Source organism: Ammospiza caudacuta, chromosome 11 (assembly GCF_027887145.1).
Source record: "Ammospiza caudacuta isolate bAmmCau1 chromosome 11, bAmmCau1.pri, whole genome shotgun sequence".
In the NCBI taxonomy this organism is placed as follows: domain Eukaryota; kingdom Metazoa; phylum Chordata; class Aves; order Passeriformes; family Passerellidae; genus Ammospiza; species Ammospiza caudacuta.
The window spans coordinates 3,707,015-3,724,222 of NC_080603.1; the positions used below are offsets into that span (position 1 = coordinate 3,707,015).

The 17,208-nt window shown below is 53.1% G+C and overlaps 1 protein-coding gene across 1 annotated transcript in view; it reads right to left on the reverse strand.

Annotated features, from left to right (window-relative positions):
- Positions 1–2,067: 2,067 nt before the first annotated feature.
- The window catches only part of GPC1 (glypican 1), a 209,843-nt gene continuing 194,702 nt past the window's right edge, over positions 2,068–17,208 (reverse strand). Inside the window, exons 4-9 of the mRNA XM_058811942.1 lie at positions 16,130–16,295; positions 13,995–14,125; positions 10,115–10,234; positions 9,532–9,665; positions 8,294–8,469; positions 2,068–6,660 (exon numbers count right to left, since the gene is read on the reverse strand). Coding sequence (XP_058667925.1) covers positions 6,437–6,660; positions 8,294–8,469; positions 9,532–9,665; positions 10,115–10,234; positions 13,995–14,125; positions 16,130–16,295 — 951 coding nt within the window. The 3' untranslated portion in view covers positions 2,068–6,436. The remainder of the gene's footprint in view (positions 6,661–8,293; positions 8,470–9,531; positions 9,666–10,114; positions 10,235–13,994; positions 14,126–16,129; positions 16,296–17,208) is intronic.

A 17,208-nucleotide genomic window follows, 5' to 3' on the forward strand; every position in this document is an offset into this window, starting at 1 on the left:
AAGCTCCAGAAAATGATTTACCAGGCTGGCCAGATAGCATAGTGCTGATCTTTCTGGACTTCAGTAGTATTGCTGGTGTGCTGCCAGGGCAGAGAGCATCCTGCACCTGAGTGTGCTGCCGTGGGTTTGAACTGCACAGGATGGGTGGGGATGGGCCAAGCCCAGCCAGGTGAAGGTCACCTTGGCCAGTGTGGGCAGGTGCTGCAGGGCTGGTCACAGGTGCCAGCTGCTTCCTGGAGGCTGAGCTGCTTCAACCCTTTGCTTTCAGGCCAAACAGGAGCATTTGATTCATACAAAAATGAACCTGACAAAAAATGAACCTGACCTGTTGCAGCAGCAGAGCACAGACTGCTGTGAAGTGCAATGCCACCCATTCAGGAATGAGAAGTGAGGTACAAGGAGGAGCTTTTATTCGACCATGGAGGGAGGAGAACTGGACCTGCCACACACCTGCCATCATTTGTGCCAACAGCAGCCTGTCAGTGAGAAGTTGGCTCTGAGGCCAAGGGATTCAGCTCTCCCATACAAGCACAAGAGCATGCTGTCCCCTTCTGTTACCCAGCACATGAAGGCTGATTCACCTGCCTCTTCTTCCTGTGCTCAGGGCATGGCTGCTGCAGGGCCCCAGGAGGCTCAGTTCAGGCTGGGGAGGAGAAAGCTCAACAGGAGACCCCTGATGCTGCCCACCCCAGCAGCATGGGGAGGGCTCCTGGGCCCCTCCACAGCGACTCTTTCCAGGGATATTGTACCTTCCCTGGCAGTGACTTGCCCAGCTTAGCATTCCATGGCACACCCCTTCTTGCTAGGCCATGATGGGGGCATTCAGGCAAGGAGCCTCTCTGCAGTCACTGCCATGGACTCCCCTGTGGGACAGGCACACGGCAATGCCCCACACTGTGGGAGAGCTGCTGCCCTGCCTTCCTCTGACAGGGGCTCACCCTTCTGCCTGCACCCATCAGTGACCTTTCCTGGGCCCCTGCAGCGTCCCTGGGTGGTGCTGCATGGGCACACTCCAGTTCATACCAAAACCATGACTTGATTTCACTTGGCATCACACTGGCTGTGCCATGAACCCTCACTGGTCTCTGTGGGTGGCAGTAGCATCAGATGGCTCTGGGATCCCCCAGACAAGCCTGGTGGGAGTTACTGATTTACCAGTTCCTGCAGCCCATCCCAGCACTGATCCAGGTGTTACCTGGGTGACACCATCTCAGGGCACCTTTCTTGTCACTTTTGCTCCACTGGGGCTGCAGCTGAGCTCCCTGTCTCTGAGGCTGTGGATGTTTTTAGGCTGCCTGCCTGCAGCTGACTTCAGAATGGTCATTCATGCCACCAAGGGGGGGTCCTTCCCCCCAGCCCTCCCTGCACCGTGTCTCTGTGGAGAGGAGGAGGTGGGAACAGGGCAGTTGTCACCACACACAGAGTAATTGATAAGTTAAACACAAATGCCATCTTCTGGCACTGAAGGCAGTTGCTGCCTCTGTAAGAAGATGTTGAACTGCAGGGTAAGAGCATCACCCCTCGTTAGAAAGGGTTTGATGCCTCAATCCAGATTTCACTGGGTATTCCTGGTTTTGGTGGCCCTGGCAGCCAGGGTGCAGTGCCAGCAGCCCCTGTCACCATGGCTGTCTCCTGTCCCCCTGCCCTGCACCTGCAGAGTGCCTGCCCCCCTGCCTTGGTGAGCTCCCAGGCTGGGCTGGGCTCTCCTGGAGCCCTTGGAGCTGCCCTGCCTGGGGAAGCAGTGATGTGAGGCTGCAGCCCAGGGGGAGCTGGGATTGTACCACAGCCTCCACCTCCTGCAAGCTCCCAGCAGTGAACTGGCCAACATGCAGTGTTCAGTGACATTATGGACTGCAGAAATGCTTTCAGACACCTTTAGTAAACACCAAGCTGTAAGAGGCTGTTATTTCAGATCATAATTAGACACTGAGGAGGCAAAGCAGGCAACTGGTGTGCACAAAACCTCCAAGGAGAAGACCAATATTTTTGCACTTGTTATATTTATATAAATGTGTGGATGTGGTGCAAATAGCTGCAGGAGAGGAACCTAAAGAAATACCTACTCACTCAAGGGTATCAGTCAGTTTATTAAATGTAGCTGATATTTGCTTCCAGGCAGAAGGATACACTTTAGTTTTCAGTTACCAAGTCTCTCAGACATTTCATGAGCAGCTTCCAACACCTCACCTTGACAGCTGCATTCCCCCTGTTCTGGAAGTGGATGGAGCTGAAGCACAAACCCTTCTGCTGCACCAGTCCAGTCTCAGGCACGTGCTGGAGATCCAACATCCCCCTCGCTGCTCTGCCTGCTGTGAGCTGTCCAACATCTGGTCTGTAATTACCACAATACCTTGTAATGACCAATACCAAGGGCATTTCTGATTTTTGCACTGTTATGCCGTGACTTTCTGTGCTTCTAAATGAGAAAGAGACAACTTAGGATCCTCACTGTGGTGGCTCAAGCCAGGCTCACCTTGTTCCCACAAACACACATCCACAGAACCCAGCAGCCGCTCCTCTGAGTGGTGCAGGAATGCAGGAAAATCCCTGCTGCCAACACTGCCATCAGCCCAGCCTGTGCCTGAACATGGTTTCCTTCCTCAGGGCTCCTGACCTGGCCTTTATCTGTGCCTTAACAACTGAAAAATAAAGAAAAAGCCAGACTTGGCTTAAATGGAGAAGAAATAATTGCCCTGTAAATCCAGATTTGTCTCCAGCCTTTTTATTTATACAAGGATTCAAAGAACATATTTCAACTTTAGATAAACAGTGCAAGAGAGTTACAAGTACCTTGGTAACAGAAAGAAATAGATAACTGTCCAGCTATGCTGATAAGTGAAATAATTCTTACTCCTGCAGATAGAAATGCATCTGTTTAAAGCAAAGGTGGACTTTAGATATTCTGCTATACCTTAGCCCCTACCAAGCCCACCAGAAAACAACAGGCAGCTTGTCATCTGTAAATGAGAAGTAGCTGTGCTCTCAAAGCCTTTTGAGACCCTCACCATTGTTTAAAACATACACATTATGGCACAAAGAGCAGGCTGAAAGACAGCGACACTTGGAAATCCACCATTTATGGTTCTCCCCTTCCCAGGGATTGGGCCTTTGTAAAGATTTTTTCCTACACCACTACCCCCTCCATACACCTGCCAAGTATGAGCCTGTTCACACCAGAACACGATGGATATTTCCATCCTGACAGCATGGGAGCCGATGTTTGTCCCAGCCAGCCCAGTTGCTCAGAGATCCCCCCATGCAGCCAGCCCAGAGCAGCCATGGGGAGGTGTCACAGTGTTTTCCAGCAGGCAGCAGCCCAGGAAATGTCATTTAGAAGCACTGAAAGGCCCCAGGTTCTGCACCAGCCCAACCAGGCTCAGGACTTGTCTGGACCTGGGTTGATTTCAGCTTGTTCAGCCACACCAGTGGTAGTTTAGTCAGCAGTAATTTCAGATTGCTTTAGTTTGGAGTTGATATCCCAGGGGCTTTCAGCCATTGCAGCTCCTGGGGAAGGTGGCACAGCCAAACAACCCCAGGGCACTTCATGGCAGCAGCTGGGAAAACACCCTCAGGGCAAGGGAGAGCAGCAACACCGAGTAACCAGGGAGCAGCAAAAAGCAGCAGTGCAGGCTGACCATGGGCAGATGTAAAAATGAACCCACAGGGCCACCACTGAGCACTGCTGGGCACAGAGGGGCTGAGCCCCTGCCCTGCCCCACCTCAGGCTGCTCTCCTGGCTCACCTGGCCTGGCCTGTGCAAGGTGGCAGCTGCCACCCCCAGGGCCACGAGGGATGGGGAGTGGCAGCTCAACCCCAGCCCAGAGGTGAAGGCTTCAGGAAGGGTTTCCCCTGCAGAACAGATTTTACTGTTTCTTTGAGGCTTTGCCTTATTAATTTGCACTATCAGGTTTTTATCTTGTAACAGAACCACTAGTTGGGGCTATTAAACTGTTAAAATACTAACTGGATAATCAGTAAATTCCTGGCTTCACATTAAAATGTGAAGGGGCCCATAAGAAGCTCTTGAGGATAACAGGCAAACAGCAAAAAGTAATTGCACAGAAATGGAAGTGACTTTCAAGCTCCCATTCTGCAAAGCAAACCACTGACCTCAGCATCCATGTGTTAAAGCCCCAACCCAGCTGTGTTTTGATGAGAATACAATATTTTAATTTTTCCTCCCTCCCCCCCAGCTTTTTTTTTTCCCTTTGGATGTAAATCTTCTGCAGAATTGGTTGTGGGGATTGTTGGAACTGAAGGTTAAATTTGTATTTGCAATTCTGATTTAAAAATTTAAAAAGAAAAGAGAGGAACTCTTTAGAGCAGTCAAAATCATGTGAATTTGCCATATGTCTAGCAGAAAATAAATCTAGACAAAACCACTGCTTACATTGATCCTCTGCAGGGTTCTGATGGGTGCAGTGGCACTGTCTGTCCTTCAGCCATTGTCCAGCACCCAGTGTTCATTTCTGACACCCAACCAGATCAGGTCAGGGATTTTGCCTTTCAGGGAGGTGAGGCCAAGGCAGAAAGGATGTGACATTGATCACTGTGGCTTGGAGAGGCTGCCAGAGCTGGCCTAAAAGCTCTGCCTATTCTGAGGCACCCTCAGTGCCCCAGGGAGGGCAGGGAATGAACTGGCTTTCAGCATTACCTTGCTCATGTCCTCATTTTTCCTTAAATTGCACACTTCAGGAACTGCTAATGTTAAAAATGGAGGTTTTTCTTAGAAAAGGGGGAAAAACCTCCATTACAGCCAAACCCCAACCCCAAATGTTTGCTCAGCCCAAAGGCACATCTCCTCTGGCAAGACAGAGCAGAAATGCTCAGATGCTGTGCAAAAGCAGGAGACAGCCCAGCTGTGCCCTCCCTCTCAGCCCAGCACAAACCTGTCTGAAGCTCAAACCCAAGCTGTGAGTGCTGCTGGCCCAGGCAGTCACAGGGACTGTGCTGTACCAGCCTCTGCTACACCTGTGGCTGCAGCCCAGGCCTGCTGCCCATCAGGCACAGCAGCCTCTGGAAGCCCCAACACACAGGCCTAAACAAGCACAGACACTCCTACAGCTACAGGAGGACATTTGTAACTTCACCCACCACCCCCAGTCTCAAACCTGGCCCAGAGCCCGCCCCACTGAGCAATTTGGGCTTAGGGCAGCTGCCACATCACCCAAAGGCTGTGAGTGGTGGGATGGGAGCAAAGGGTGAGCCTGGCCCTCCCCTGAGCCCAAACAGAGCTGCCAGGGGTGTCTGACCTGCTGGCTCAGCCCATGCCTGCAGGGGCTAGGGAAGGTGAACTGGATGATGGGGAAGGAACAGGGAAAGTGGGAATCCATTCAAAACCTACAGTACAACTGAAACAAACACCAAAGGTAAAAAGAAATCCCAAACAAAATGTTTCCTTTTCTCACATTCCCCCGAGCCAGTGCCCTGGGTAGGGCCCATGGTGGTCCCCAGCAGCCCCTGTCTGCCCTAAGGCAGCTGCTTGAAGAGGCACAACCAGTCCCAAAGCTCCAGTGAGTAAAATGTCCCTGGTCTCTCTCATTACCAAGAAAAAACCTGCATTCCTGTCTATGGCTGGGGCCAGAGAAGGAGGAGGCAGCACAAGTGTCTGTCACACAGAGAATCCCACTGTGCACATCTGCATCTCTCTGTTACCTACAATGGTACTGCACTGCAGGTACAAATTGGACCATCCTTACTTGGGTAAAAAATGGCTTTCCAACTAGCATGCAAAGAAAAAGTACCCAAACCCCAACCCCTAACACTCATTCCCAGTCACGTAGATGTAGGAAACCTACATTTCAAATTGTCCTCAGCTACGAGCTCTAGTCAAGAAACCCACTTGTGACCTTTCCAAAGAAAAGCGAGTTCTGCATTTTCGGGTCCAACAGCCGCTGCCAAACTCGTTCAGTTCGACCCACCAAAGCTGCTCACACTCCTGTGTACCCCACCGGAGGTGAAGGGCCATCTCTGCCCAGCTAGGAAGCACAGAGGAAGAGCCCAGCGAGCCCCTGAGGCAGCACGGGCCGTGCCGAGCATCCCGGCGGGCCAGGGGCGGGGCAATTGCATATTCCACTGAGCAGCAGCACAGCTGCCCGCGAGGGCTCGGCCCGGCTCCCCCGAGCTCTCTGCAGAGGCTGGCTCCAGCCCCAGGAGCCAGTTTGTGGCAATAACAAAAGTAAAACAATGAGGTATGGAAAGAAGGGCCCAGCATTGGGGAAAGACCTAGAAAGAAGAAAACAGCTCGAGCACTGCCAGAAATAGCAAACAACTGAAACCTTCTGAAAACCTTTTTCTCCTCCTTTTTTTTTTTCTTTTTTTTTTTTTTTTTGCCAAGGTGAATTAAATACGTCCTTTGGTTGGTTGGTTGTTGGTTGGTTGGTTTTGGCAAAGTGAAGCCCTCAGCCGCAGTCTGTGTCCTGGCTGTGCCAGCGAGTTACCGCCACAAATGCTGCGGGGCGAAGGCAGCCACCCAGAGGAGGAGGAGGAGGAGGGAGGCAGAAGGCAAAGATCTGCTGCTGGCCCCATGGACGCCGTGTCCGGACTGCTTAGGAATGGCGTGTGTTTCTGGCTGCCTGGTGCTGGGGCTCTTAGAAAGTCTTTTGCCACAGACGTCATCAGGACAGCTGTCCCCGCTCCCGGAGCCACTCATGTCGTCACCTGTGCAGAGACAGCGTGGGGTGAGCACACAGTGCACACACACTGCACACACTGCACACACACTGCACACACTGCACACACTGCACACACACTGCACACACACTGCACACACTGCACACACACTGCACACACTGCACACACTGCACACACAGTGCACACACTGCACACACACTGCACACACTGCACACACTGCACACACACACACACTGCACACACACTGCACACACAGTGCACACACTGCACACACTGCACACAGCGCACACACTGCACACACACTGCACACACTGCACACACTGCACACACACTGCACACACTGCACACACAGTGCACACACTGCACACACTGCACACACAGTGCACACACTGCACACACAGTGCACACACAGTGCACACACAGTGCACACACTGCACACACTGCACACACAGTGCACACACTGCACACACAGTGCACACACTGCACACACTGCACACACAGTGCACACACAGTGCACACAGTGCACACACACTGCACACACTGCACACACTGCACACACAGTGCACACAGTGCACACACTGCACACACAGTGCACACACAGTGCACACAGTGCACGCAGTGCACACACACTGCACACACTGCACACAGTGCACACAGTGCACACACTGCACACACAGTGCACACACTGCACACACTGCACACACACTGCACACACACTGCACACAGAGTGCACACAGTGCACACACTGCACACACTGCACACACTGCACACACACTGCACACAAACACACTGCACACAAACTGCACACACTGCACACACACACACACTGCACACACTGCACACACACTGCACACAAACACACTGCACACACACTGCACACACTGCACACACACACACTGCACACACACTGCACACAAACACACTGCACACACACACACTGCACACACACTGCACATACACTGCACACACTGTACACACACACACTGCACATACACATACACTGCACACACACTGCACACACTGCACACACACACACACTGCACACACTGCACACACACTGCACACACACTGCTTTCCTTATGGTGGGCATGGCCCTCTCCCCTTGCTGCAACCCTGGGGAGCTCTGGCCACCAGCCCTACCCTGGCCACCCCCTCCTCTCTGCATCCCCCAGCGTGGGATACAAGCCCATACCTGACCTCCTGCTGGCTTCAGTCACTGTTGCTGCAGCAGCTGCAAATTCTGGAGCACACAGAGCAATGGCCCTGTCAGCAGGGCTGGCACTGGAGACAGCCCTGCAGGTTTCAGTGAGGCACTGGGAGCAGCATAGCCTCCAGCCAACCCACAAATTGTCTGCACTCACACAGCCCCTGAGCAGCCCCAAGCCAAAAGCCAGACCAAAAGACAGACCCTCCCTGCCCCTAGGCCCAGGAGCAGCATCTGCAGGGACACTGTGCAGGCTGCAGGGACACTGTGCAGGCTTCAAGGACACTGTGCAGGCTGCAGGGACACTGTGCAGGCTGCAGGGACACCTGTGCAGGCTGCAGGGACACTGTGAAGGCTGCAGGGACACTGTGCAGGCTGCAGGGACACTGTGCAGGCTGCAGGACTGCTTGCCCCCCCTGACCCCCCCTTGCACCCCTGTGGTTGTGTTGCACTCACTGGTGTCCTGGAAATCCACATCGTTGCCGATGTTGGCGTTGCCCAGGCGGTTTGTCATGATCTTGAGCTGCATGATTTGCTGGCGGATGGTCATGTCCGGCTTGGTGATGTCCACCTCCACCTCTGGGTTGTTAATCTGGTTAGCCAGGCCATCCCCCATCACCTCGGGCAGGTAACTGGGAAGGAAGGCAGAAGGTTTAGATGTCTGCCCCCAGCTCAGCTCTCCCTACAGACACCAGGGATAACCCAGGCTCTGTGAGCCCAGAGGCTGCAGCCAGTGCCACCTCTGGAACAGCCCCTGCAGCTGGTGTTTGCTGGGCAGCCCAGCTCTCTGGATGGCCAGACCCCAGCAGAGAGGTCTCAGCTTGCAGGAGGTGCCTGGGTGGCCTTGCAGCACCCCTGTCCCAGCATGGAGAGGGATTTCCTGCAGGAAAGGCACAGGGCTTGCTCTCAGGCTGGTACCAATGGGCTCACAGTGACACTCCCCAATGGAAAATCTCTGTCCATATGGGAGGCTGAGGAGCATTTTAATCCCTGCTTGGTTCAGCCCTGTGGAGACTGAGCCCCTGGGAGCAGCCCAGTTTGACCTGACTGCCTCCCAGGGAAGATTAATTAGCTGGGAGCTGTCAACCAGAGCTGCACTGCTGCCTTCCACAGTGCCCTGGTCCTCCTGCTCCTGCAGATCTGGGACACTGCTGGCAACAATGTGAAATATGGAACAACTGAAGGTGTTGACTTCAGGCTGGCAAAGCCAAGTCCAAGAGGACTGCAGAGAAAAGAGGAGAAAGGTCCAGCAGCTGCCGGTGTCCCCTCAGCCATCCTTTAACCTTGGCTAGGGTAGGACCTGTTTCTGCAGCTGTTGGATGTCACCCAGGTGTCCCCCCTCAGAGCAGGTATGGAGAGAGAGATGTGTGTGCAATTCTCTGGAGCTTGTGTGGGAAATCCAGCCCTGCTGCCTTCTGAGTGCATGTGGAACTGCAGAACTGCTTCCTTGGTAGAAAACTGCACAGTTATTTCATGCTGAGTGCATTTCAGTGCTTAACCCTCAACACACAGCAAAACCACACCAGGCTTGCCATTCCCAGGTATGAGCATTTCTGGAAATGCAGTGTTTCTATGGACAGGCACAGACTGCTCACTCTGAACAAGCAGGGCTGGCTGTGATGATGTGTAAGTGCCTTTTCAAACCCTTCCTCTCAGCCAGGCTGGTGCTCCTGGCACTGTGAGCCGCTCCATACCTGCCCTTGGTCATCCCATTCCAACATCTGTCATCTGAAGCTGAGCTGGCCATTACTTTTTTGCTGCACAGGCTGCTGGGCAGGGTGATCCAGTATGTCTTGAGAGCTGTCAGATTCCCTTTGGCATCTAAAACCTGTAAGCAAAGGGGATGCTCAGGGCCACAGGAGCTCTGGGGTGCCCCAGGGCAGAGGAAAGTACAAGGATTCTGCATATTTTTTGTTTTACCATCACAAAATCTGTTTTCATGCAAAATAGGACGTATCATCAACCTTCCCCTAAAGACCAATCACCAAGCCAAGTGCCCAAGACTAAAGGTTACATGCCAAGCACTGCTCCAGTACCACAAGACCAACCAGGAGAAGACCATCAGTCTAGGAGCCTCTTCAGGTAAGTCTGGCACCAAATCCCTGGGAAATTGCTTATCAGCAAATTGGTTATCTATTGGTTATTACACCCAACCCTGCAGAGGCAAGAAGAGCAGGTGTGCTGGGTTACAGCAGCCCCTGATGATCTGATCTTCTCCAGCCCCAGCACGGTGTGACCCAGCCTGCAGGACCCAGAGCAGCTCCAGCTCAAACCCACCAGCATCTCCAGGGCCTGGGCAGAGGACTTGGCCTCCAATGTCACCTTCCCCCGTCTCTTCTTGTCCTCACTACTGGAGCCTTTTGTGCTGATTTTGGGATTTCCACAGCCTTGGAACACCTGAAAAACAAACCAAACTCTCTATCCCATATTTCAATGCCATTCCTTTAATTATTTAACACTCCACAGTTATGGGTTTTTTTCCCTTCTTAAGGATATTTATCCTTCCTATTGCCAAGATTCTCAGAGATTCTGGCTTAGTTTCTAGTGCAGATGTGTTTTCAGCACATTGTAACTGGTTTTGGTTACCACTATCAAGCAAAATATTCAGCAGTAACACATGTTTTTGGATGAGTTGCCAATATTGATATTAAATTATTTATAGCAATTTTATCTGTTCTTCTTATGACTGGAAAATAAAATCCTTGGAAGAAAAAGATGGGAGTTGCTCACACTCATTGCCTCAGTGCTGTGGGCTTCAAGACTACAGAGCATGGGAGCTTCACTGATAGACAACAGACTGATGTGGGACTATCCCCATGGCTCCTGCAATCAACATCCCCACTTGGGAAATCAGTGTGCCTCCAGCAGGGCACTGCCAGGACAGCAGACGTGCCACAGTCTGTCAGGTTGGATGCTTCAGGGGCACATGAGGCAGCAGGGCTGATTTATGTGCTCTCTTCAGGTACCTCCTATCACCCTACCTACCTGCCCGGGGGGGCTTTGTGGCCAGAGAGCAGCAGAAGCACTGGGAAGGTCCAAACTCTCCTACCTGGCCTCTAGGGTGAGGTGAAGGGTGGAAAATCCAGCTTCTCCCAGCCTCTGCATCAGCAGATCACCAGGGCTGGGCAGCTGAGCCCCACTGGTGCCAGGAGAGCTCAGAGGGACAAAGCACCAGAGCCCAGGAGGGACTTGGCACTGTCAGTCTGAGTCAGGATGGGCCAGCCTTTACAAAGGAACCCACCCGATTTGAAAAGAGGGCTCCAAGCTCGTTGTGGTGCCAGGGAGCTGTCACAAGTTGTTGATAAACCTTGCCTGGTGTCCCCTTGAAGCAGAGGAGGCAGGGCCAGGCAGAGCTCTGCTGGCACAGCTCGTGCCACCTGCTGAAGGTGCTGGCTCAGCCACGTGCTAACCTGGCCAGGAGCCCCTGGCTGTGAGGGGGACACTGTCTGAGGGACACTCAGCCTCCAAAGGCCCTCCTGGGTGCCCTGTCCTGCTGGCCAGATGGATCAGATGACTGCAGCAGCTCAGCACCAAGCCACTTTGTTTGTTCATCGGTCTCCTTAGCTCTGTGCAAAAAAAAACCCACCCTGAAAAGTGCATGTAGAGCATTTTCAACTTGGTTCTACCAAAACAAAACCCTGGTTTCACTGCTCTATCTTGCTGGCCCCTTCCCAGGAGATAAAATCTGGGGAGGTGTCCAGGAGAGGGGCAGCTCCAGCACAGTTGAACCAAGGTGAACCTCTTGCCACTCCAAATGCTTCAGGTGAGAGATGCAAACTGCTGCTGGAGAAAACAACTGCAGCAGACTGAGGGGGCAACAGTCCCTGAACAATGAGAGCAAACATGCATTTGCAGCCTCTGACAGCTCCTGCTGCCTGAAATCCATGAGAGCCACAGGGAGAAGGGGAAGTGTGAGGAAGCAGGGAGGGCTCTGTGCTGCCCTGAGCACAAGGCTTGGTACCACAAGTGCTTCTTTAGAGCTTCACCCAGCTCCCAGGACAGTCTGTGACAGGGTGGCACTGGGGTAAGGGCCACTCCTGGCTCCTCTCCAAGAAGGCATTCTGTGGGGAGGAGGGCACCCTGTGCAGGTGCAGCTGCAGGAGCCAGAGGCTGTAAGCTGCCCACCCTTGGCATAACAAAGGGCACAGGACCTGTGGCACTGAGAGAGCCAGGTCACACTTCTACATGCTTGGACTGTGAGGGGATAAAAGCCATGGGGTTCCTTTGTTGGCCTCAGAGGCACCAGCTCAAGCTTTATTTGTGTTACTGTGCTGTCAATAAATTGCTTTATGGAAGGAGAGGTCTGACACTGCCATGGGAAACCTGGGGTGGAACCAGTGAGGAGACCTGGTCTGGCTGTGTGAGTGGCGTGTGCAGGAGGCAAGCAGGGACCTGGGGGTTGTGACCTGCCACTCCCAGGGGCTGCAGGGACAGTGTCTGACGGTGGGAGAGTGGCTGCCAGACGCCTCCTGACTGCTCACACTGGGAGGATACCTTAACAGCAGTGCCCTTGGCCTGGGTCATGTCCCTGCCTCTGAGATTGCCAGGATTGGCCTGGGACAGCCCTGAACTCAGCTGACAATACCATCCTCCATCTGATAGCTTTGCCATGCTCAAAACCAGAACTCAGAGCTTGGCAGCTCCTGCCCTCTGCCAGCTGTGCCACCAGCAGAGTGCTCCATTCACCTGGTCACAAGGTCATACTGAGGAGCTTATCAATCCTGTTTGGTTGCTCCAATCAAACACCAGTTATACTGCATAGCCCCTTTCATGTCACCAGATTTACTGTATTCCCCTTGGAAACACCTTTCTCTGCAGATGATGCTATGTTTTCCCACACCATGGCTTTGCTTTTATGTGGAAAGCCTCAGTCCCACCTAATGAGGGAAGAAAGAACATTGCCTTTCATGTCAGAAAAGAAACCTAACCCAGCACTTGGATGCACTCAGCTGTTAGTGCTTTGATGTGTGCCAGTGAATTCCTGTTTGCCAAGCAGCACTTCTGGCCCTTCCCTTATCCAAAACACAGTTAGGACCTGTCCCACTTCTTTCATCTGCATCTCTGCCCTGACTGTGGGATAGCTGCAGGACCTGGGGAGTGTCAGGGCAGAAGGCAGGAGCCCTGGAGGGCTGCTTTTGTTCCCAAGGCTTCTCTCACCTGCAGCTACAGAGGTGACTGTGGTTAAGTGGAGAAATACACTAAAAATAGAAGACCAACAGAAGAGACCTTCATGATACTTCTTGGGAGACAGGTGAGCCTCAGGAGAGCCAGGTTTGTACTCTCCAGATGGACTGCCAGATTGCAGCTCTGTCCCCTGGCACCACCTGATAGCCCAGTGTTCCCACTGCAGGAGATCCCCTCGGGGCAGGTTAGAGCAGCTGTCTCCTGTCACTGGGGACTGTGCACTTGTGTAAACGCCTCAGCTCAGCCAAAACAGCTCAAAACTCTTCAGCACAGAGGGCCCTGACAGCAAATGGCACATGCACCCCCCTCATCACTGTGTATACAGTCCCACCTCCTGTGCCTGTGGCCAAAGGAGGCTGGCTGGATGTGGCAGGGAGCACCTGCAAAGGTGGAGAGAACAACTCTGCCTGTGTCAGATGGGTGGTCGGAAACCAAGGCAATTTATCATTAAAAGAGAGGGCATTTGCTCTCTCTCACTCTTCCTCTCTCCCAGTTTGTCACAGACATCTTTTGTAAAAAATCCTTTCTTTGGGATTTTTTCCTTCTGGGAAGCTGAGGCCTCAGAAAAAGAATGTAGACAATGGTTATCTGCTGCTGTGGAATGCAACAGGTGCATCTGGGATTGGTCCATGTTGCATGTGTACAATTAAGGGCCAATCACAGGCCGAGCTCTCTCTGGGACAGAATCAGAGAGAGCTCCTTTATTTATTCATTCCTTTTCTATTCTTAGCTCGCTAGCATTCTGAGAACCTTTCTCTCTATTCCTTTTAGTATAGTAATAATGTAATATATATCATAAAATAATAAATCAAGCCTTCTGAACATGAGGTCAAGATTCTTGCCTCTCTCTTCACCTTGCAACCCTTGCAAGCCCGGCAACACCAGTTCAGCTGAAGAGTGAGCACAAAAGAGCACCTGGTCGTGGCAGTGGCACATGATGTGTCCTCAGGCAGGCCCAGGCACACTCTCCTACCTTGCTTGTGATGGAATCCTTGTTCTCCTGCAGGTTGGAGATGGCTTCAGCAATCCTCATGTGGATGGTGCCTATGACAGTGTCCACGTTGTAGGGCCCGTCGATGCGGTCGGCCACCCCCATGAGGGAATCTGCAGAGCAAGGCAGGCACACTCTCACCACCACTCTGGGCACAGCAAGGCAGAGATCAGCTCATGCTGGCTGGGACAAGCTGCTGGGCCCTTGGCAGGTCTCCTTGCTGGGGGACACCTCTCCATGTTCACCACTGCTCAGGTGCACACTTGTTTTCCCTAATTTATGTAGGGACAACCACTCTCTGTGGCAAAGGAACCTCCTGCAAATGGTAAATACACTTTGGGTAGTGTTCACCCAGAGTAACCAGCATTTCCCTGGGGGATACAGAAAGGAAGACCACAAAACTCATGTAGAATTATTAAGAAACAGCAATACTTGGCCCTCACCCTCCTAACTCAGTGCATGTCTCCAGCAAAGCACTGCAGCCAGGAGAAAGTGGGAGAACTGGGGTCAATAAGGTGCCAGGGACAGTGGATGTGGGAAATGGCTTCTGTGGCAGTGAAGGAGGGAGAAAAGCCGTAATTGTTGTCACCTTCACCTCTGGAAGGACAACAGCCAGGGAGACATCAGGCTATACAGGTACTCAAGCAGACCAGAATTAACTGGCAAACAGCACAGGGAGTGACTGAGGGCTGCCTCAGCTCCTCTGGAAAGCTCTGCTGTCCCAGCACTCCCACCTGCCCTGGAGGCTCCTGCTTGCATGGCTGCTTTGGGACTGTGCTTGGATACTGCTGGATTTTGGATGGTTGCATTACTGTATAGAATTTTCTGTAAATCCATTTCCCACAGCTTACAAAGAATTACCAATCTCTGCCTACCCCCAGAGACAATTCTCAACGCTCCAGCTGGGTCTGAAGGAGGGACAGCCTCTATGCTCTCAATATAAGGGGGTGAATTTTGGTAACTTTTTGTATTCTGGTAAATAAAATCTCCTGTAACACTGAAAAGCTTGCAGTTTAACTTTGCTGCCACTCAGGGGTTGTGGTGTCATCTTTGAGACTGTATATTTCAGACAAATAGTGCCTTGAAGAGGCACTAATCTTGAGATACAAACATTTAAATCAAAGGTTGCAGCCCTAAACAGTGAAAAATTATATCTGAACCACTTACTATAAAAATCTCCCTTAATTTGACCTGCCCTAATTTGTCAAACTGAAAGAGAAACTCTGTTTTTAGTGTAACAAAGTCATCTCTGGCTACACAGAAGGGCCTGGAGAAGGGTGAAGGAAGGACACCACCAGTGAACTGCTGCCTCTGACTCCATAATTTGCTCCCATCCTTGATCAGTCTGTGACCTCTGACACTGAAATGTAAAACTGCAATTTGAAAGAAGCTCCAATTTCCTCCTAGCTGTCACCCCTTGACAGTGTCTCTTGGGAAGAGGAAGCCAGAATAAATGCAAAATGCACATGGAACTGCTTCCCTGTCAATCAAGGAAAGCTGTACAGCAGTGTTCCAGGAGAGGCTGTCATCCTGCCAGGAGAGAGTGACAGGAACAGCTGGCTGGCTCTGGTCAGAAAGGCCAAAGGGCCACCAAAGCCCTGGGGAAGGGACAATTCCTCCCCTCCTTTGCAGCAGGCTCCCAGTTGCTCCCACAGAGCATTTCCAGTTAGCTGTGGCACAGCTGGCCTGGGCACCTCTCCAGCAGTGCCTGCTCTGCCTCCCCATCCATGCTGCAGTGTCCCTCGAGAGGCAGGTGGCACTCCTTGACTTTGTGGGGTTTTGTCCTTAATGACAACCCTGAGCCAGCCTGGGGGCTGCAGCTGGGGCTGAGCTGGCAGCTTTGCTGCCAAGGCAAGGCAAAACAAGGCCAAAGCCAAGGCCATGTCCTCTGGTGCTGCCTTCCCTGAGCCCAGACAAGGCAGCAAGGCTCCCTCAGGGCTCAGCGGGACAAAGAGAGGAGCTTGCTGGGCAATTCTGTGTGGGCACAAGGAGCTCTGAGAGCTTCACCAGTGCAAACAACATCCCTGAGCCTCCCACCGCCCCCTCTGCTCGCCCAACACAGCCTCAGGGCGCCAGGGGTGATGAGGGGCAGCTGCAGCAGGGAGAGGCCATCTCACCCATCAGGTACTTCCACTCGGTGCTGAGGTCGGCCTGGTTGGCCAGGCAGCCCTTGACGACGTTCAGGCAGTAATTGTTGCAGGGCCTCACGCTGGCCATGCCGCGGCAGTGCGGGCAGTACATCAGCTTCATGATGGCGCGGGTGCACTCCTGGCTGAGGGACACCTGGGGGGGCAGAAACAGTCAGCACAGGGAGGGACAGGACACAGTCAGCACAGCCTGCTCAGGGGCATGGGGTGAACTGCCCTCTTCCCTGGGCGGAAGGAGCTGGCTGTGCTCTGAGAGGCAGCACATCGCCCTGGGGAATGGGCGAGGAAAAGTCATTTCCCCTCAGTGCCCCTTCTTCCCCAGCCATTTCCCCCTCAGTGCCCCTCCTTCCCCAGCCATTTCCCCCTCACTGCCCCTCCTTCCTCAGCCATTTCCCCCTCAGTGCCCCTCCGTCCCCAGCCATTTCCCCCTCAGTGTCCCTCCTTCCCCGGCCATTTCCCCCTCAGTGTCCCTCCTTCCCCAGCCATTTCCCCCTCAGTGCCCCTCTGTCCCCAGCCATTTCCCCTCAGTGCCCCTCGTTCCCCTGCTCCTCCTCCCTGCTGAGGGACAGGAGCTCCGGGGCAGCTGCAGTGTCCCAGGCTGTGTTTGAGTCCAGGCTTCTGGGAAAAACCTGAGAGCACCATCCCACTCAGCCAGGCCTGGTGGCCACAAGGACACCTCGGGCTGTCCACCAGCTGTGACCTGGACCCTGACATGGTGCATGTATGCCATCAGTGCCACCACCATGCCCTTCTGCAAGGTTCCCCACACACTGCACCTCCAGCGTCCCGGGGGATGCTCAGTGAGGCCCTGGACACAGAACCTTCCCAGCTGGTATCATTGGAAAGCAGAATAGTCCTGGGAGAAGACTTGCACAATTCAAATGTGAGAGCACTTGACACTGGGACGTGCTGGCTCTGTGAGCACTTCAGGAACTGCAGGCAGGCCTGGGCCAAGGAACGCTGTGCCAGCAGCTCACAGGCCCTGCGCATGCAGCTGGCTCTTTGCAGGACTCTGGAGGTGGCTCTGCCACCTTAAATTAAACCACAGA